Genomic DNA, 22,477 nt, shown 5'->3' on the forward strand with positions numbered 1-22,477 from the left:
ACACACTCAATCATCCTTTATACATTCTCCACCAATTTTCATTTTCTCCATGTGCTTTGGCTCCAGTGAGCCACTCCCAGCAACAGCCCCAGACACCGACTGGATCTGTTTTTATGTGGACAGATCAGATCAGCATCTATGTGCTGTTTTTCACGTTCAAGTGAATAACTATAGTATCTATGATGTAGGGATCTTGTTTTGTTTTTACTTACAAACTGCAGAAATGGAACTTCAGTTGGAAGAGATGGCAGCTAGTGAGAAAACAGGTTTCTGGGGGTCACATGTGGCCAAGAGCACTGGTGTCAGAGGGTGGGGTGCAGAAGGATCAGTAGGCTGCTGATGGAATAGAATAGAATGGCTGCTTTGGCATAGCTGCAAGTAAACAGCAGGGAATCCCAGGCCGGCTGAGAAAAGTTTCAATGGGAGGCATGGAGGTGGTGGGAAATAATTAAAAAGCTCTTCTGAGCCATAAGAAATACTTTTAAAAACATTATCATCAGCTGTAACATAATTTGTCTTTCTGAGGTCAACTACTTTCAGAAGCATCTACTCTTTTAGGTCTCTGAATTTTTATCCTAAATAGTGTGGTATCATTAGGAAAAATGATCACTACCCATTGAAATCATAATTAGTTAATTCTCCACAATTAACTTGCACAGAAACGGCCCCTAGAACAGCAGTCCCCAACCTTTTTGGCACCAGGGACTGGTTTTGTGGAAGATAATTTTTCCATTGACCAGGAAGAGGGGATGCTTTCACGATGACTCAAGTGCATTGCATCTCTTGTGTACTTTATTTCTATTATTATTATATCAGCTCTACCTCAGATCATCAGGCATTAGATTCTGGAGGCTGCAGACCCCTGCTCTAGAGCACTGATTCATCAAAAAATACTCCAGGTTCACTCTAATACAAAATAGCATGTTAAAGTCTTATGTATATAGATGTAAATATTATTATTGATATCATTATTTTCAAACTTGAAAGTTATTTTTTAAAGAAAAGTTGATTTTTCCAAAAAATGCTAAAGCATTTATATCCATGCAAAAGCATGACTCAGCTTTGAGAAATTTATTTTGCAACCTGGGAGCTCCTAGCTAACTTGGATAATTTTAAATGCAATTACTACTTTCAGGCAACTAATGTCAGATTGTCATAGCTTATTCTCTGGGACATTAGACTGGATATTTCACAATATCCAAATATAGCTTTCAAAACGGGTTTCTCCAAATTGCCTGGAGCCTCAGTTTACCCCCTAATTAGAATACTCAGCAAAGGTGATACACAAGATGTGACTTGAAGATTATTGATTTTTCAATGCCTCCCCAGAATTTACACATTGAATTGAATATTTCCTCCTTTGAAATAGTGACCTTTTGACACTTATACATTCATCCTAAATATGATCTAATTGTCAGAGCCACACTAGTACAGTGCTGGGTATGAGAATATGCCTTCATAAATATTCTAAGATTGAACAGGTCCATGAGTGAGTGAGTGAGTGAGTGAATAATGACAGATAAATGAATTCAGAGCCTCTTCTTTGAGGACTTCTTTTCAAGCCCATATCACTTTCATTTTAGTATCTACACTAACAGCAAAACTTTGTGGGTTTGCAGTGAATTTGATTAGTGAAAACAATCCAGAATCACTGAGAACAAGTCATGGGAATATGAGACTCAGTTCAGTGGGATAAGGGCACTTAGGGAAACAGAGGCAAGACCAAAAGATTACAAGTCTGACTTTCCCACAATTGGGCTCTAAAGGCAATTCCAGAAATGATTTGAATATCCAAAACAACTCTGGATCGGCCATATCAAGGCCAGGGTGACTGCTTGGAAAGGCTACCCCTCAGTATAGGAAAAACTGGCATGCTAACTTTCTCTAACTGGGCTTATACGTTTATGGTCAATGTGTATATAATACTTTTTAAATGACTGAAGCGAAAGGCCCTAGCCTTACGCTAATCTTAAATCCATAAAACTTCATTTTCCCATCTATAAAATGAAGGATCCAACTAGATAACCTCTTCCAGCTTTTTAAGTGCTAACATTTCATAATTTCTATAAATAAATAGTTTAAACATTGTTCACACATCTTCAACCACTCTCACTAATATCTCAGAGGTTCCATATTGAGGGGAACTGTCTCTTAAAATAGCCACAGGGCCCCAAGGGAAATTATGCTTTAGACAGCAACCATAAGGTAAAATAAGCTACAATAGCAAGGTAAACAGAATACACATCTCTCTCTCTCTCTCTCTCTCTCTCTCTCTCTCACACACACACACACACACCTGTCCCATTAGCTGTAAACTATCTGTCCCCAAAGGACAATTATTGAAGTCATCATAATAGATTACATTCACATGAAATCAGTCATATAAATCATACAGAGTACAGCTTCTCTTTAAATGTTTTATCAACTTTTCACCAAGTAGTTATGACTTCAAAAACAGAAGGAGCGCTTTCAAATGAAAGTAGGACAGCGGGCTTGAGTAAGTCCTGCTTCCGACTGTGTCCAAAGTATTTTATTCTGTAGGTTCCAGGCTGGGTAGTATCTGGAATGTGCCACTGTATCGTTGCATTGCTAAGACCCAGTAATCCTTTGTGCCAATAGAAACTGTTGGTAGGAAACAAACAACCCAATTTTACTCTTAAAAATGTGTGATTAAAAAGTGATCGATTAGTCAATAAATGAATATTAAAAGAGTACTGACAATAAGCAAGGGCACTCTACTAGATATTGAGAATATAACAATGAACAAAACAGGGATAAATACTTCCCAGGAGCAGATCTTCAAGAAACAGTCATTTGCAGAAATATCTTTACTTGTTCTACCTAACTACCTAAATTCTATCCATCCTAGGATAGCCTTACCTGATATTCAGAACAAAGGATGTCCCCTGCTTTAGAACTGCTATAGCATCCCTTCAGCCATTGCCATCCTCTACTTCAACTTGACACTTTTTGCATCTAGATTCATTTGCTCAAAATACGCATTTCATGAGCTCATATGCCAGACTCTATGCTAGAGGTACTGAGAATACAGTAGTGAACGGGACAGACATGATCCAAAGTTTCACAGAGCTTATGGTCTAACTAGGACAAGCATAGTAAAAAAAAGCAATAAAAAAAGTAAACCAACAAATAATTTTAAAAGGGAAAAGTGAGGGGCTTCCCTTGTGGTCAAGTGGTTAAGAATCCGCCTGCCAAAGCAAGAGATATAATTTCCATCCCTGGTCGGGGACGATCCCACATGCCACAGAGCAACGAAGCCCAAGCACCACAACTTCTGAGCCCAGGTTCCCTAGAGCCTGTGCTGTCCACAACAAGAGAAGCCACAGCAAGGAGAAGCCCATGCACTGCAATGAAGAGTAGATCTTGTTTGCTGCAACTAGAGAAAGCCTGAGGGCAGCAATTGAAGACCCAACGCAGCCAAAAAGAATAAATAATTTAAAAGCAAAATTTAAAAGATAAGTGAAATGAGGAAAGTAAGAGAGGTATCTTTAAGGAGATGTCCTTTACAGTGAATGTACACATGTCTAGTAGAAGAACATTCTAGAAAGAAGGAACAGAGAATGCAAAGTGTTTGAAGCAGAAGCAAACAGTGCAGCCAAGAGACAGAATGCATGTGAGCAGGATCAGGGCAGAATGGTTGAGATGACAGAATCAGATGGAATCACATCATGTTGCTCCTTGTAGATCATGGTAGGGAGGTCAGCTACTAAATACAGAGTGGCACAATGGGCAAACTGACTGATACCCTTGGTTATGTAGAGGATAAACCCTCTGGGCAGAAAAGGTGTGCTCAGCATCCTATGGTTCCTCAGTGACAGGTCCCGAGTTCTCTATAAATAGCTGGTGATACTGCTGCTTGCAAACAAGGCTGAATACTACATTTCCTTGGTGTTAACTGCTATTCTGACTTCAGGCTTTTGAAACTAAATTATCCTTTTTTGTTACCTGTATAACCATATTTTAACAATAAATATGCATGTATTACTTGTTTAAATACTACCTAGAGTCTTAAAGATCTGAGAAAACATTATGCCCATAATTTTGGGAGGCTATCAAATAGGCCACAATAAGGTCAAATCTCTATTTTCAGTTAACCATGGAAATCAAACTAACATACAAATAATCACTTAATTCGAGGTCATTTGAATTAGACCAAAATGACCAAAAATTTTGCTCATGTCCATACTACTGTTCCATGGTGTGAAATTTATGTACATAGGAATGGAAACATTTCCAAAGATATTTTCAAATCTTCATATTATCTATCCACCTCAGGTATTTGATAACAAAAAGCACAGAGAAAAGTTTCTCTGAGGAAACTCTATAAGCATATTCCTTTTCTACTTGGGTCAGCAAGAATTAAACACTCAGGCTTATTGTATTTTAGTAATTCAAATGAAGAACCATTGATTACATACAAACATGCAACACATGGTAAGTATAGAGTCATTATTATCTCAGGAGAAATATCAAGCTCCACAGAGCAATCTCATACACCTTCACCCAGCAGGCCTTGCAACCACTTTGCAGGAAGACTAATTAGCTTTTAGGGTTTATGTCTATGACCATGGAAAAAACCAAAACCAACAGATATTTGTAAGCATAGAGTCATAACCTTATTAGCACCTAATCTTACAGACGCACACAGCACATTGTTTTGTAGAAAAATAGGATCAAGATGAAATCTAATAAATCAACTAAATAAAGCCAGAAGGCTTTTTGGGAATTTGATATTATTAATATCATGCACTGAGCCAGTGTTCCCATTTGTCTTCTCTGCATTACTAACCAACTCTTTTCAGGGCTTGAAAGACAAAATATTCAACAGATATGCTCACCGAGTCTCCCAGGAGGCATCATTATGCATTATCTGCCATGTAGCTGATGTGGCCTCATATTTCTCCACAGTGAGGAAGGTCTGATGGGTCTGAAATGCAATTAATATAACTGATCAGACACTGCACAGTCACAGAAGAAATCTAACTGTAGAAACCCCATAGTCCCCTGTTGACCATTGCTAACCTCCCAAGACCTGATGAGTATATGTATTAGAATTTCATACAAATCCTCAGGTGTTCCTCTTAACAATCTATGCAATGTCTTCAGAATGTTAACTCACCCAGTCTATTAAAAACCATGACTTCTCTTTAGAAAATTGAATGAAGAACAATTTTAGAGCTGACAGTAAATTTTGGAAATTAGAGCAAAGAAGAGACTAAATAAAACAAGATTTAGAAAAGGCAGCAAACCATTTCTGACATGTTCATTGATCTGTATTCTAAGACTTTCCCTAGTCACCCCCAGATTTAGGAGGGAAAAGTGGGAAAATTTCCTCATCTTTACATCTCCAGGTAAAGGAGTTATTAGTATATACCTGTCTGAGTAAAAGAATTGAAAAGCATATGTATATCTTCTTACTCCTGGGGAGCTAAAAGCAATCCTTATATTTTGTCATAATGGATGTCTAGACACCACATCATAAGCAGATTATGTTTTCCCAATGGAAAATAAAATTTTCCACATTGGTCATAGTAATTTGTTTTAGACCAAGAATTCAGCTTCAAATAAAGCACATATTTAAATAATATAATAATAAAACATACAAAGGCCATGAATCTCCAATTTTCCTTAAAAATCTTTAGATCATGGCCTTTAAAGTCAGGTTGTTGTTATGTTTAGTTGATAAGTCATGGCCGGCTCTTTTGTGACTCCATGTAGCCCGCCAGGCTCCTCTGTCCATGGGATTTCCCAGGCAAGAATCCTGGAGTGAGTTGCCATTTCCTTCTCCAGGGGATTTTCCCAACCCAGGGATCAAAGTTATATCTCCTGCTTGACAGACAGATTGTTTACCACTGAGCCACCTGGGAAGCCAGGACTTGTGTCTAATTCACCTTTATCCATTACAACCTTGTCATTTACAGGTGTTCAAATAAACCTTTGCTGAATCAATCACTTATTTATAGCTGGACCATGGGATTCTTTAAAATTCTTCTTTAATTACTCAACTTTACTCGCTCAGTTGTGTCTACCTTTGCAACCCCACTGACTAGCCCGGCAGGTTCTTCTATCCATGGGATTCTCTAGGCAAGAATTCTGGAATGGGTTGCCGTTTTCTTCTCTAGGAATTGAACCTGGGTCTTTGTATTAAAGGCAGATTCTTTACCATCTGAGCTACCAGGGAAGCACTGATTACTCAACTATGGATAATATTCAATTTAAAAAAAAGTTTCCATAACCACAGTGACTTGAAAAGAGAATTGTTCATGGCCATTTAGGGCAGAGTGACACTGGGAAGGCCTTCAGTGGAGAAGGAAACAGGAAGGGCCCCAGTGTATAGGTCTCGAGTGCAGATCAGAGAACAAAGCTAGGATGCCAAATGTGCAAACTCTGTGACCATCCTCTCCTCGCCTCCCAACCTTAATCTCTTCTAGATCCACAATTAGTTCATGCAAGTTACTTAATTTCTCTCAGTCTCACGTTATTCATCTGTAAAACAAAGATAATAAAATGTATCTCATTGAGTAGTAGGGAGGATTAAATAGATTCATGTGATGATGTATGTAAAGCCTTTAGCCTAGTACCTGCACATGGTAAGCATTCAATACATAGTGGTAAGGATGTGATGATCACTAATACTAAAGGGTACCAGAAATTGTTTTATGCCAAGTCCCAAAACAGCCTTAGGAATTAATTCTGTTCTCACAGTTCTTTAAGTAGTTTAGTCCCCTGCTTCTCCAGGCAATGGTGATGATAGTATTTCTCCACCCTAAGGATATCAGGTGACAGCTAATCCTGCAGTCTTGCTACAACACTTTAATATCTTTAGAAAATAATGTTGGAAAAAAAAAAAGAAAAGAATGTTGTAAACATGTAAATATTCTGGCAAGACTTGACTGCCTAGAGAAATTATTTCAAACAGGTGCATGTTGACTATCCAAGCAGTAGAAAAATCTTTCCAATATTATATCTGACAATGTCACATTGTCACAACTTTTATCAAAGGAATCATCATATTTTAATAAACAGAAATGGGAAGGGTCACTTGAAAGAAAGGCATTTTGGATTATAGGCAACAATGGGCTCTGGGAGGAATGATTCTTTCATAGAGTGAATGCATTCTCTGCCACAGGAAAAAAATCTCACCTTGAAATCACTTTCATGGACCCATTTTCTTTTTCCTCTATATATTTCTTTATTGTTTGAAACCTTACAGATAGATCATATCTAATTGTTGCTTGTATAGTTACAAGAACATTCCAAGGGAGTTTCAGAGGAATAAAATTACTTCATTTTATCCGTATATATTATATACTTTATCATATACATAAATACAGATATATGACAAAAAGATATGAAATGATAGGTAAGAAACTAGTAACAGTGATTGCCTCTAAAAATGTTCATGAAAATAGATGTGCTTTCATAGTTTATTTTAAGAACTTCTGTACTGTCTGTTTTTACAGGGAATCTGTATTTCTTTTGTCATTTTTCAAGATTAATAAATAAACACTCTATTAGTGCCAGTAGCAAAGAGTAGGGAACTGGCCAGTGCAAGAAAAAGGAAAGCATGTGGGCCAGGGCTCCAATCATTAGCGTGTCCACTCAGGGATCCATGATCATTCCACAGTGATGGAAGCAGGACCAGAGTCAGGAGTGCAGAAGGGGAGAGGAGCCAGAGGGGGTGAAAAGGAACCAAAGATACACTTCACACTGGCCCTCGGATTATTTTACCAAATTCAGTAGAGTTTTAAAATTGGAATTCGTAAATAGGAACTGTATTCAAATCTACATCATCTCAAGAGACAACGCAGTTCTCTATGCCTTGTGCTATATGTGGTCCTAAGTAGAGCCAATTAAATATCTCCTGGGGGCTATTTTTTTAGACCCAACTCTACATTAACTGTTCCCCCTAAAAATTTTCACACCTATAAAATACGATGAAAAGCAAGCTAGAACATTCTATCTTTATTTTTTAATCTTCAGAGGGATACGCAAGTGAAAGGCTAAAGAAGTGGACTTAAATTCATAAAAAGAATCATTAATGCTTACCCGGTTTTCTGCTGAATTCTTCGGGTTAGCACCTACAAAGGTAACTTCAACAACTTCTCCCTGAAAATAAAAACTCATTTCATGAGTTCTAATAGTAGTATTTTTCCATGCTCATATTTGGGCCATTATTGATGAAACATTCCTAGAGTCTGGGTACCTGTAGAGTTTATATTGTATTGAATTGAATCTTCTAAGAACATTAGAGAAAATACCCTTGTAACAATGGGAACAGAAATTTGGACCCAGTAAATTACTTCAGAATTTTGGATCAATGAATTTGCTTTTGATAGATTCAGATGTAGATGAAGATATAGAGCTATATATCTATAAATTCAAATAACTTAGATGAAATGAAATGGAAAAATCCCTCAAGATATAGAAATTACTAAAGATTACTCAAGAAGTAGATGCCCTTAATAGCAAAAACTTACCAAACTATACTCTTTAAAGATGTAGTTTACTGTATGTCATTTATACATCAAAAAAATATTTTTAAATAACAAACTAACAAATAAGTCTTCACATGACTTACCATGGTATACAAGACCTTTTACAGGTAAGTTCCCACCCACTGCTCCACCTTAAGCCCTCTATAGTCCATATCCCTACAGGTGGTATGTCTTGGGGCTTCCCCGGTGGCTCAGCCGGTAAAGAACCTGCCTGCAATGCAGGAGATCCAGGTCTCTTGATGGGCACTATAAACTCCTACCTATCCTCCAAGACCTAGCCCATATTAAAAACATGTTTTAATAAAACTATTCCATGGGTTCATAATCAATGATGACCATCTAAACAGAGATGTGCAGTTCACTTATTTACTGTTAACACCCCTGAATAACTACCATCAATTTATTTTTTCTAATTTTCTTCATTTTCACCAGTGAGATTATCAAATCAGCCAGCCTCACCAATGGCTAGCAAAATGTTTCAACAGCAGTTAGAATTTTCTGCAAAAATCACTCTCTTCTTTATATAGAGCAATCATCCCTGCAAACCATACCATGGCTCACTTAAAAAATAAAATTTGCACATGATTAGCCAAATTTTACTAGTCCTTACATGTTCTTGTCCTTGATTTTTTTCCTACCATCACAATTGCTGTTCACTCACACTCATCTTAACAATGAGAGACAACCCCACTACAGATATAATGTACCAATCCAAACGGTAGTGGTATAGAACAGACATTTCTCACATGACAGCATGAGGAAGTCAGTATGTCCTTTCCCTAAAAAGCAACTATGTATATTGACAAAACTATCAAAAATAACCACTTTTAAATTTTATTTTTTTAAAATATAGTCAGTTTACAATGTTATGTTCATTTCTGGTGTACAGTGATTCAATTATATATTTTTTTTCATATTCACTTTCATTTTAGGATATTATAGGTTATTAAAAGATATTGAATATAGTTCCCTGTGTTATACAGTGGAACTTTATTGTTTATTTTCTACATAGTAGTTAGTATCTGCTAATCACAAATTCCTAATTTATTCCCCCATCCCTTTCCCTTTTGGTAACCAAAGGTTTATTTTCTATTGCTATGAGTCTGTTTCTGTTTTGTAAGTAAGTTTGCTTGTATCATATTTTAGATTCCCTGTATAAGTGATATCATATTTGTGTTTCTCTGTCTGACATATTTCACTTTGTATGATAATCTCTAGGTATATCCATGCTGCTACAAATGGCATTATTTCATTCTTTTTCATGGCTGAGTAGTATTTATTGTATATTATATACACCACATCTTCTTAACCATTCATTTGCTGAAGGACATTTAGGTTGCTTCCATGCCTTAGCCATTGTAAATAGTGCTGCTATGAACATTGGGGTGCATATATCTTTTCAAATCAGAGTTTCCTCTGGATATACTCCCAAAGTGGGACTGCTGGATCACATGTAACTCTAAAAACAACCATTTTGGCACTTCAAATAACTGCAAACTGAGAAATGTTTGTTCATTAAAACAACTAAACTTAAGATAAGCACAGTACAAATTTTTGGTTTTCTTACCAGGGTTGTGCTCATCCTCTGTGGTACGATAGTTCAACCAGAGTGGAGAAGGCCGTAAAATCTCTACTAAAGTGTCTTTCTGGATGAAAATAAGACGACTGGTGTCTGGGGGCTTCTGCATAACCTCAGAATGGGAGTTAGTTGTCAGGGGAACAAACCATGTGACTAGAAGGTTAGAATTTTCAATTCTAACTCCCTGATCTCCAGGGAGGGAACAGAGCTAGTGGGCGAGTTAACCACACATGGCCAATGATTTAGTCAATCATGCCCAGGTAAGGGAGCCTCCACAAAAGTCCCTGAAGCATGGGATTCAGACAGCTTCCAGGTGGTGAACGCGCAGAGATTCTGAAAGGTGGAATGCCTGGAGAAGCTCTGCATCCCTTCCCCCATACCTTGCTCTACGCGTCTCTTCTTCCTGAGTTGTAACCTTTTATAATCAGCTGGTGATCTAGTAAGTAGACTATTTTCCAAAGTTCTGTGAGCTGTTCTAGCAAGTTATTAAACCTGAGGAGGAGAATCTCCAATTTATAGCCAGAGAATCTTCAATTTATAACCAGGCTATTAGAAGCACAGGTGACAACTTGGATTTACCATTGGTGTCTGAAATATGTGTGTATGGGGGGAAGGAAGTGGGAAGGGAGGGTGCTGTCTTGTGGAACTGAGCCTTTATGGAAAAAAAAAAAACAGTGAAAGTGTTAGTAGCTCAGATGGGTCCAACTCTTTGCAACCCCATGGACTGTAGCTCCTCTGTCCATGGGATTCTCCAGGCAAGAATACTGGAGTGGGGTAGCCATTCCCTTCTCCAGGGGCTCTTCCCAACCCAGGGGTTGAACCTGGGTCTCCTGCAGTGCAGGCAGATTCTTTACTATCTGAGCCATGAGGCAAGCCCGCTGAGCCCTTAACTCCAAGTAAATAACATCAGAATTTATTTGTAAGGCATCAAATTGGTGTCCACAGGGAATAGGAGAACCTCCACACAATTACTGTGGGGGGAACCTCCACACAATTGCTGTCAGAAACATTGAGAGTGGAAGGTTAAGACCAGAAACAGTTCTTTTCAAGTCCCTAATATCAGGAAAATAGCTAAAAATATACATAGTAAAAAAAACAACAGAGGAATTTATAAAAGGACACTACACATAAAAATAACCTAAGCATCCACCTTAAGAAATGAGAAGTGCAAAATAAAATCAAAGCAGGCAGAAGGAAGGAAATTAAACACTAGAGCAAAAATCAATGAAATAGAAAAACAACAGATAAAATCAATGAAGTTAAAAGATGGCTCTTTGAAAACACAAGTCAGCAAAACCAGGAAGAAAGAGGAGACATCATTATTGACCTTACAGGAATTAAAAGAATTATAAGGGAATGTTATGAACGAGTTTATCCCAACATATTAACAACTATATGAAATGGGAAAATTCTTAATGACAAATTAAACTGCTAGAAAGATATACAACTGACTTAAGAAAAAATAGAACATCTAAATATGCCTAAATTGAGTAAAGAAATTGAATTACTGATTTAAAATTTTGCCATAAAGAGAAACCCAAATTTAAATGACTTTGCTGGTAAATCTGATCCAATATTTAAAGAAGAAATAATATTAATCTTTTGCATACATTTTCAAATAATATGAGAGGAAACACTTCCTACTCCTTCTTTGATACCAGTATTACCCTGATAGCAAGAGCAAAGACAACACATGAAAGGAAGACTACAAAAGCCCCTCATATGAGTACAAAACTCTTTAGAAAGATATTAGCAAACCAAATTTGTGAAGTGTTAGTCGTGAAGTGTTAGTCACTCAGTTGTTCCCAACTCTTCGTGACGCCATGGACCACAACCCACCAGGCCCCTCTGTCCATGGGATTTTCCAGGCAAAGATAACTGGAGTGGGTTGCCATTTCCTTCTCCAGGGGATCTTCCCAACCCAGGGATCAAACCTGGGTCTCCTGCATTGCAGGCAGATTCTTTACCAACTGAGCTACAAGGGAAGCCCACATGTTGTTAAACCAAATTTAACAACATGTAAAAAGCATTGTATACCATGACTAAAGGGTATTTATTGAATATCTGAAAACCAATTAATAAAATATACCCTATTAATAGATAAAAAAAACAAAAGCCACATGATCATCTCAGCAGACACAGAACAGCATTTGGAAGAAAGTCAACACCGTTTCTTCATAAAAACTCTCAACAAACTAGACATAGAAGGGAATTTTTTAACCTAATAAAGGGCATCTACAGAAATTCTAATGAAAGCATTATAGTTAATAACTGAATACTTTTCCTCCTAAAATTAGAAACAAGATAAAGATGTCCATTCTTACAACTTCTTTTCAACATTGCTTTGGAGACTCTAGCCAATGCAATAAAGAAAAAAAATAAAAGGTATCCAGAAAAGAAATTCAAAAAGAAGTAAACCTGCTTTTATTCACAGATGACATACTATACATAGGCATTTCTAAGGAATCCACACCCAAAAAAAAAATCTATTGAAACTAATAAATGGTTTAGCAAAGTTACAAGACACAAGATCTATATAAAGTACTAGTGGTAGAAAACCTGCTTCATTTCTATGTGTTTTCCTACCCTTGACTTAAGAAACCACTTTTCTATGCTGCACTGAATGATTCCATGCCTATCTCTTTAAAAGAAAAAAAGAATAATTTGAATTTTAGAAATTCAATTTTTCCAAAATTGCCATCCGAAAAATAAATACTTCCTCATTCTCATTCTTATCTGAAGAGATAAGAACAATTTTCAAAATCATTGCTAACAACTGGTCTGTGGCATGATTCAAGGCAGGTGGTGACTTTTAAATAACATCTCCTCCCCCACCCCACGCCGCCATCTTCAAATATAGGCTTCAGAAGGATCCCAAGATCCCTTTGCAAGCCTTACCACTCTGTATGTAGAGTTCGCTGGCAGCAGGATATCCCCAAAAGTTCTGCCTAAAGGCACTCTATCCACAATATTTGGAATTAACGGAGACATCAGTTCTTCAAAAAATGGAGGCTCTGGACCACTGCTCAGATTGGCTACAGTACCCTAGAACAGAGAGCAAATATTTGCTTAAGGGGTGTACAATGTAGAGTGGGGACCCTTTCCCCTGACCACACTCCCCTCAAAATGTCTTCATTGGAACACACACACACACACACACATTCACTTTCACTCTTTCTCTCTCTTCCCAAGAGCTAACAACTGTAACAAAATATGAGGGGAACTTTGCTGAAATAGGAGCCTAGATGTCCATAATTTTAACTTTTGTGACAGAAGAATATTTCGGTCACAGGAAACACTTTCACTCCCCTCGTCAGTATAATCTGAGTATAAGCTAGGAATCATGCTACATGAGTTTAGACTCTGGGACAACCATTCTTTACATGTATGACTCTGAATAGGAACACATGGTCAGCCTCTGTGACATGACATTGTAATTATTCTTTAAAATGTTTAAAAAGTGTTAAGTCTCTCTTATCCAAAGTCACTACCGAGTATTTTCCTAAATCCTTCTCTGTGCTAATTAATGAGTATAACAAATATAGTTTTAATTTAAAAGTTAAGATCAGCCTATAACATACCCAGTTTAGTCTATGTTTTCCATAAAATGTGTCACCTTTAATAGTGTCATCAAAATTCTAATCTCAAATTTTAAATAGCCCTTCATATGTATTTAATATACTTTAATCCTTGCTCTATATACTTAATCTTTACACCAGCCATATAATCTACTCATTATCATTCCCATTTTGCAAATGGGAAAATAGGTTTGCAGATACTCGGTGGTATTTTTGCCCAAGATCACATAGATATTCTTAGACACATAACCATAAAGTTGTGAAACAAATTTCTGTGAAGTGAATCACACTTCCTAAATATCACTATAAAATGTGATGCCTCTATTTCTATGGGAAGCACTATAAACCTGTAATTGCATGAAAGTTAAACTGGTTATCTCTAGAGATGGCTTGTAGGTTTATACATATCTTTATAATCTGAATATTCTACAAATAGGTACAGGTTTTACGATAAAAACTAAAAATAATTGAAAAGAAAGTATCAGATCTAAAATTGAAAGGCATATTATGATACAACAATAATCAGGTAATTAAGATACTGGGTTGACTAACAGGTTTATTCAGGTTTTTCCATAAGATGTTACAAAAAACCTGAATGAACTTTTTGGCCAACCCCATATATCTTAAAGTAGATTCCTTCTACTGAGATTTCAAATACACAGTCAATAGCTAATTAGGTGGAGGCATATGAAATTTCCAATATTTCACTGTTTTGACCTACAGAAATAGCAGTTTTGTTTCAATTTGATATATCCAAGCTCTTTCTTTGAAAGGGCTTTATTGTCTTGGCTATGCCATCCCTGCCTCATAGCCTTTTGGGTCTTATGTGGTATTATACAAGGATCATTTATTATTTTAAAGTCATCATCCTGCATATTGACTAGTCTTCTGCCACCAGAATGCACCTTTGTATATAAACTATATACCAGAGGTAAGATTTACACGAGTGTTGTTTCTTTAGATAAACTCATTTAGGTGTACATATTTTATGTATACATATTTTAGGTAGATACAATGTATATGTACATTTGAAGACAACTCTTATACTTTATCAAATCTAAGGTTCTATTGATTATAATAACTATTATTATTTTTGAACCACCAAGGAAGTAAAAACATGCTAATGTATAATTGTAAGATTCCTTTGATTGGAAGATACATCCCAATTTCAGAGATGTTCTAATACAGAAAATGGACATGTCAGAATTAATAAACCACTCAATTCATGAAGCAAATGGAGAGAAACTGACCAGGATTAGGGAGCACTGGTTCAACTCCCAATTATAGTAAGCTTGATCACTTCTCATCTCTGAACCTATTTGTTCATCTGAAAAATGGGGGAAAATGATACCTCTATACTTCACATGATGACTGCAAGAATAATATGAGATAATATATATGAAAAAAGTGGTCACCACCAAAAGATGACTGACTGACTCTGAATTAATTTTATCAGTTTCAATTTTTAGAGATACCTCACAGCTATAATATTTTTAAATATAAAGATTTTTAAAGGAACTGAACACTCAAAGTGAAGGTCTTTTTTGCTTCCCTCTTCATCTCCCCACCCCTGAGACACACAAACATACAATTTTTGATTACCGTAGCAATGGCCTTAGCAAGGACTCTGAAAAGCTGGATGTAGGCAGACAGAGTATGTGGACCATAAATTGTGGATGCTGCCTCGTACCGCTGAGCCTGCAGGAGAGGCAGAGCAGAGCTGTTCACCATTCTGCAGAGTCCGATCCGTTTGCAGGTGTTGCATTTTAGTGACAGGTGATGATTGGACATCTTGCATAATCCAAACTGACATCATTCAAAACTAATTATGACAAAGGAGGGTGAGCATTTCCATTTACCAGCTGAAGTAAATGGTTCCCATCAACTTTGCTAAGTCATGTCTGACTCTTTTGCAACCCCATGGATTGTATGTAGCCTGCCAGGCTCCTCTGTCCCTGGGATTTCCCAGGCAAGAATACAGGAGTGGGTTTCCGTTTCCTTCTCCAGGGAATCTTCCTGACCCAGGGATTGAACCCACATCTCCTGCATTAGCAGACAGATAATTTACCACTGAGCCACCTGGGAAGCCCATTTAACCATCACAGAAATACAAAATAAAACCAAATACATCTCCTTTCACCTGTGGTCCAAAGATTTGGTTATTCACAGAAACCTTCAATTCATCAAATCTAATATGGAACTTATCCCTCCAAATATATCCGCTTTCCCTGCAACATTCTTCATCTCAGTGAAGCCTATGCCAGGATCATCTGGCAGTCATCCTGTAAGTCTCCAAGTCATCATTCCTTAAAATCCTCTTGAATTCTTTCATTTTCCTCTTTCTTTACTGCTTTTACCTTGGTCAAACCCTTACCTCTCACCCAGATCATAACTATAGCTTCTTCTTCAGTTCGTTCTCTGCCTCCACACTTGCCCTTCCCATTCATTTTCTACACTGCCATCCTAGTAAGCTTTCTAAATCAGAGCATTCCTTCCTTTGAATTTGGCTACAGTGCCCTAAAATCCTCCTTATTGAGTCAGAGCTCTGTGGCACACCACAGAAGATTCTCCATTGACTAACCCCTGCCTCCCACTTTAGCCCACCTCACTACCCTCCTCATGTTTATCCCAGGGTACTCAGCTAAGTGCAGCCACTTAAATATACTAAGCCTGCCCCTCTGGACCTTTGCATATGTAACGCCCTCAATATGGAACACCTTCCATTAGCTTTCATTATATTTGCTTAATCAGTCCTTACTCATTCTCAAGAACTTGGACAAACACTGTATCTTCATGAAAATTTGCCAGTCCACAATGTCAAACACCCAGTCTAAATTGATGCTCTTTCTCTTCGTTTTCATAACACCCTGTGCATCTCTTTCACAGAAATGGAGTCGTCTGCTTTCCTCTATGTCTTTTATGTCTTTTACTGACCCATAAATTCTAGTGGGCTTGGGGGCAGGAGCAGATTCATAACCATTGTCATGCCCAGATAGTGGCTAATACAATATCTGTCACAAAACACATCTGCTGAATGAATGAGTGAATAAATCAATTAATAAATTAATACTAATTTTTGCATGTCCCTAATCAGGAGACAAGCTAGTAGGGGTTTCTAACTACTTGTTCCATGGTCTGCTTTGGCAGACTGTTGAGGCCTATACACCCCTCTAAGAGTAATGTTTCTAAACACATAAAATAAAATACATGGGTAGACAAAGAAAACCCATTAAATGAAATCAAATAATAAACTAGCTTTGTGACAGAGCAACGTTTGTGTTTCTGTGTGATGCCCTTGAATAACAGGATCTTGTAGGAGATCTAATAACTACTGTGATTTTAAAATTGGAATGAGAATAAAAGACTTCCCTGGTGGTTCAGCTGGTAAAGAATCTACCTGCAATGCAGGAGACCTGGGTTTGATCCTTGGGTTGGGAAGATTCCCTGGAGAAGGGAATGACTACCCACTCCAGTATTCTGGCCAGGAGAATGCCATGAACTGTATAGTCCATGGTGTTGCAGAGTCAGACACAACTGAGTGACTTTCACTTTCAATGAGAATAAAAGATATTTCCATATATGCAGTTACTATGTGTGATATAAAAATATTCATGGTTCCTATTGGTGACAAAAGTCATAATACTGATATTACTGTCACTTGTTGCCTACATTCACAATTGAAAGAAGTGCTAAATAACATATGAGCATGCTCAGTCGTGTTTGACTCTTTGCAACACCATGGACTATATAACCCATCAGGCTCCTTGGTCCATGGAATTTTCCAGGCAAGAATGCTGGAGTGGGTTGCCATTTCCTACTCCAATGCTAAATTACAGTTACAGATAAAGGCAAAAATGGAATTATTCTCATCTAACTTATTATTCTCATCTAAGTTTATTGCAATTAAGAACCTTTATTCAACAGGAATTCCTCAAAGGCAGGGACCTTCAGTCAAGTCAAAAGAGGGCAGCAGGGCAGACTCCACTGCTGGAATTACTGAGCATTTGTCAAGAGGCAGCCTGTGTGCCATGCTATGAATTGCCAAGTTATACCCCAGATGTATTAGAAACTAGTAAGTATGGACTTCTACCTTGTTTTCATGTTTTTAGCTACTGGTGTTTAAAAGTACTTAGGCTACTTTTTGTACTATTTGTAACAAGCAAAATAAAAACATCACCAGTCAGCAGCCTCCCTAATTTTTTGAGGCTCTGTTTCTTAATTTGGATCACGCTATAACAATACCCTACTTCAGTCAGGGCTAATTGAGAGGATTACATAAAATCACATTTGCAAGGTGCTTAGCCAGTGCTTTCACTAGATAGTGGTTGCCTATGGGCATTTTCTCAGGTTCTACAGAAGCTTAAGGCACCAAAAGCATTATGGATCGAGTTAGAAATGTTGTATGCCATAACCCAGGCTCATTACCAGTGCCCTTGACCAAGAAATTTATTTCAGGGAAAGTGGAAGTCAATGAGACTAGAATTCTCAACTGAACTTGGAAATGGTCAACCTAGAACTCCCAAATATGACCTCTGGCTTATCCTTCTCTTACCTGCTCTAAAACAAAATCATCTCTCAAAAAACATGATTAAGGAAGTCCAGAAAGAAAACCTGCATTTGATGCAATTGTCTTGACCAGGACATAATTCATTTAAATGATGAGAACTTTTACTTTACCTGGTATTCTTCATATGTGGTAATGTAGTGTGTATATACATTACATAGACCTGAAATAACAACAGTCATATTCAGCATCCCATAAGCTTCAAATTCCTAGGGCAAAAGGGAGAGTGCAATAAAATTACTCTTCATCTTAAAGTGTATTATAATTTTTGTTATATTTAACATACAATTATCCATATGAATTTTTATTGTAAGATATCTATCCTAATATATTTCCCAATGATCAAAATTTCCCAGGAATACAGGAGAATCAGAGAGTCCTTGGTGAAAAGTTAAAAGGCTTAACTCTGCCTTCCAGTCGGGCAAGTCCATGGACCTATGAACATCCTAATAATTGTATTTGCTGATGCAGAACCTTATTACTAAAAATATAGATTTTTTTAATCAATTTCCTAAAAAGTCTAAAGGGAGCATTATTAGCTAACCACAGTAGCTATTTCCAGCTCCAAATAATTATGGATTATGTTAATTAATTAATGCTGATTATGTCATTTTAGAACCATTGACAATACTTTCTGAAATAAAGAAAATCACAAATATAGATAAAACACATAATTTTCAACATGTGTTAGATTTTTTTATATAGAACTTTAAGATATTAATGTACTTGGGGTCATTTACTACTGAATCCATAAAACTCATCAATTTTAAATTATTAGTACATAAATACAAATAAAATATTTTAATCCTACTATATTTCCTTTATATTTTTTAAGTTTATTCTTATGCCATCAATATTTCATATTCACCTCCAGCCTTTACTTTCAAGCAATGTAAAACTCTTATCATCTTAGCAAAGATCAATTTAAAAGGTATCAGATCATAAGGATAGGGAATTCTTCTTCTCTTTTCCACATAAAAATGCATAGGTATATTATTTCATTTGTAACTTACTTCTCGAACTGCCTGCCGAAGTCTTCGTCCAGACATGGTCCTGAGTCAAGAAAACAGAATTATCTAAGTGGCTTCCTATTCAGAATGTATGCAAGGTACACAGAAAGACTTGGAATGAAAGCCAAAATGTTAGCCTGGCTACACAGCAGTAAAGTGTATAGAAACAACACCCACAATAGTAAAGTGTGTAGAAACAACACAAGCTCTAGTTGAGCTTTTTTCCACACTGCCCTATCTTCAAAATAAATCCTAAACCAAAACCAGACAAGCTGAAGGAGGAAAACAGAAGTGAATATCACTGGCAGAAGATCACAATTGTCTTTCATTCACTGAGTCGACAATTGGTTACATTCTATGTTAATAAGAGCTGAGGCAAGTAGAGAGTACTATTCCTGCCTACAGAGAACTTATGCTTCATTCATTTATTTAGCTCATATGGTAAAGAAACCACCTGCAATGCAGGAGACCTGGGTTCAATCCCTGCATCAGGAAAATCCCCTGGAGATGGGAGTGGATACCCACTCCATTATTCTTACCTAGAGAATTCCATGGACAGAGGAGCCTGGGGGATTACAGTACATGGGGACACAACTGAGCTATTAACTTTACAGATCCACTTCAAATTGCTGAGGACTCAACAGTATGGAGCTTACATTCTTGGAAGAGAAGATGGTCAATAGAAAATAAAAAAGTGAGATGACAATAAGTGCAATGGAGAATATAAGGTAGGATAAGGATGAAAGAGGATGGTGGCGGTCATTGTGGAGATGGTAGCAGTGGTGGGTGAAAACAATGTTACGTACTGTAAGCAGGACTGGCATCTCTGGTAGAGTTTTCAGCAGAGCAATGAAGGAATGCAAGAGTTGGCCATGGAGATATATGGAGGGTAAGTGTTGCAGGTAGAAGGAGCTGTTTAAGTTCAAAAGCCCTAAAACAGGAGCATGCTTGGTAGTCTGAGAATTACAGTGGAACCAAGGTGGCTGCAGCAGGTGTGATTGAGGCAAATCAATTTTGTACAGAGTGGTACAAAATCAGATCAGACGGTTTGCTGAAGAGAGCATCGCAGAGGGCCTTGCTAGATATTATAAGGGTGTGAAGGTTTATCTGGAGAGTTGGGAAGCTATTGAAAGGTTATGATAAGTGACATGATTTTACTTATGCTTTATAGGGATAACTCTGGCTATAATGTTGAGAAAAGACTATAGAGGAGTACGGGAGAGGCAAGAAAGTGAGAAGGTTATTGCAGTAATCCAGGGGAGAGGTAATGGTGACTTAGACAAATGGGGAGGAGGTGGATGGGGGCAGAATGATGGAAAGTGTTGAAGAGAACACACAGAATTTGCTGAGGGATTTAAAGCAGGGAAAATTGAAAAAGAATTCAGGGATGACTGAGATTTAGGCCCCGAGCAATGGAAAGATACAAAATTGCTACTTACTAAGATAGGAAATATGGCATAAAGAGCAAATTTAAAATATGTTTCCAGGCTTCTAATACCTAAACTGATTGTTTCATGTTCTTATATTTTAATAGTATTTAAAGTCTTTCTGCTGACATAATAAATCACTGCATAATTTTAATCTGGAATGATAACTTCTCAAATTTTTATGTTTACTTCAAGATACCCACTAGTGAGAGGCATATAGAGGTTTATTCTTCAGAGGTCCCACCAAAAGAGGGTTGGGAATATTTGCCACTGTTGCCGTACATAGCACAGTAGGATACAAAAGAGTCAGTACAGGGTTATCTGTCCATGATAAGAAGTGATTCCAACAGAAACACATCTACAACTATCATAAAAATCTCACAAAACAAAAAAGAGGAACTTACGTGAACTCCCCAGGGATGGCAGTGATAGCCAAGAACCCAAGAGTAACAATCTGAACATCAACAATATCTGGGTGCCAGGGATGAGGTTTTAACAGCTGAGAACCAAAAGCATGAAAACTATGTTAAGAATATTAGTCTCTTTGCTCAAGAGACCAATGCTGCTCACAGAATTTCCTTTGTTAATGGATATTAAATGTTTCCAGTTGTTTGGGGTGTCTTATCCTACAGTCACAGATTTTTTTCTAAGTCATGCAGTATTGAATATTCTGTCTAGTATTAATATGTGACTTTCAAATGACAGTGTCCCATTAACCTGGAATTATTTTCTCATCAATAAAGTTTTTGGTGGCTTTATCTTTATGGAATCACAATGTGTAACAGATAACCAAGGTTCTCCTATATTACCATGGTGACTATCCCTATACAAGACAAATAAGGAATTACCACCATTTGGAATAACTTAATTATTTCTTTTTTTACTCTAACTAGCACTTTAAATCTTGTTACCAAGTCTTGCCTTACTTTTCTTCTCCAAGAGAGTGTATCCTTTTACCATGTTCAGATTAGCATAGAATCTTTCCTTCTATTCCTTCATTTCCTCTCCTTGAAGAATTTCTAAGTAAATGTTAGCAAAAAAACTGTATTTAAAAATTGTTTCTACATCAAAAATTCATGGTATTACAAACACTGGCATGAATATGAAAATCCATGTTCCAAAGGGTATTTAAAGAATATTGCTTTAGTTAATAAGGTTGCCTGAGTTGTGAAAAATAACCTGAGATGTCTTTCTCTGTGAGGAATTCTGTGCTCATAAATCTTAATCTTATTCTTCCTTTTCCTCTGTTCTAATTGTTTCAGTTATTTACTATGGATGTAAACACCTAAGTCAGTACATTTGATAATCATACCCCTTACACCTCTTTAGAGTTAAACTTATGGCATCCACATTTTTAATATTAAAAATTTGATTTGGGAACATTTGTATAATACACAGATCTACTATTCAACATGGACCTATTCATATCTGATAATTCATAAATTTAAAAATAACAATATACTAATTTCACCATGATAATCCAAATGCATTACCTCTCCAGTATGAAGAAGGACTGGCTTTGGTTTATGGCATTCTTTGATTTCTTCAGATGGCTTGCCCAGAACCTGATCCCGAAGAGTGTCCCAAAATGAATTCCCTTCCACCATCCCTATTAAGAATGTTATGATTAATATGATTGCAACCCTCTGAAAAATGCCATCATTTTGACAAATGTTGTACAACAATGCTTTTAGAACTTTGAGAGATTTTATTAAAATTGCTGTTCAATGATTTCAAACAGTTTGCATAGTAGAAGAGGTAAAATTTCCTGTACATAGTAAAGTAGGAGCCATTATTTAA

At 36.9% G+C, this 22,477-nt stretch overlaps 1 protein-coding gene across 2 annotated transcripts in view; it reads right to left on the bottom strand.

Annotated features, from left to right (window-relative positions):
• Positions 1-2,403: 2,403 nt before the first annotated feature.
• The window catches only part of ASAH2 (N-acylsphingosine amidohydrolase 2), a 60,439-nt gene continuing 40,365 nt past the window's right edge, over positions 2,404-22,477 (bottom strand). The window contains exons 13-21 of one of the 2 annotated variants that reach the window (XM_061162078.1): positions 22,171-22,286; positions 21,082-21,176; positions 19,254-19,293; positions 18,354-18,449; positions 15,279-15,374; positions 12,997-13,143; positions 8,071-8,130; positions 4,860-4,948; positions 2,404-2,622 (exon numbers count right to left, since the gene is read on the bottom strand). In XM_061162078.1, the coding sequence (XP_061018061.1) occupies positions 2,430-2,622; positions 4,860-4,948; positions 8,071-8,130; positions 12,997-13,143; positions 15,279-15,374; positions 18,354-18,449; positions 19,254-19,293; positions 21,082-21,176; positions 22,171-22,286 (932 nt within the window). In that variant the 3' untranslated portion in view covers positions 2,404-2,429. The remainder of the gene's footprint in view (positions 2,623-4,859; positions 4,949-8,070; positions 8,131-12,996; positions 13,144-15,278; positions 15,375-18,353; positions 18,450-19,253; positions 19,294-21,081; positions 21,177-22,170; positions 22,287-22,477) is intronic. The other variant, XM_061162079.1, reaches the window with a different exon arrangement.

This window comes from Dama dama, chromosome 15 (assembly GCF_033118175.1).
Source record: "Dama dama isolate Ldn47 chromosome 15, ASM3311817v1, whole genome shotgun sequence".
NCBI classification, from domain to species: domain Eukaryota; kingdom Metazoa; phylum Chordata; class Mammalia; order Artiodactyla; family Cervidae; genus Dama; species Dama dama.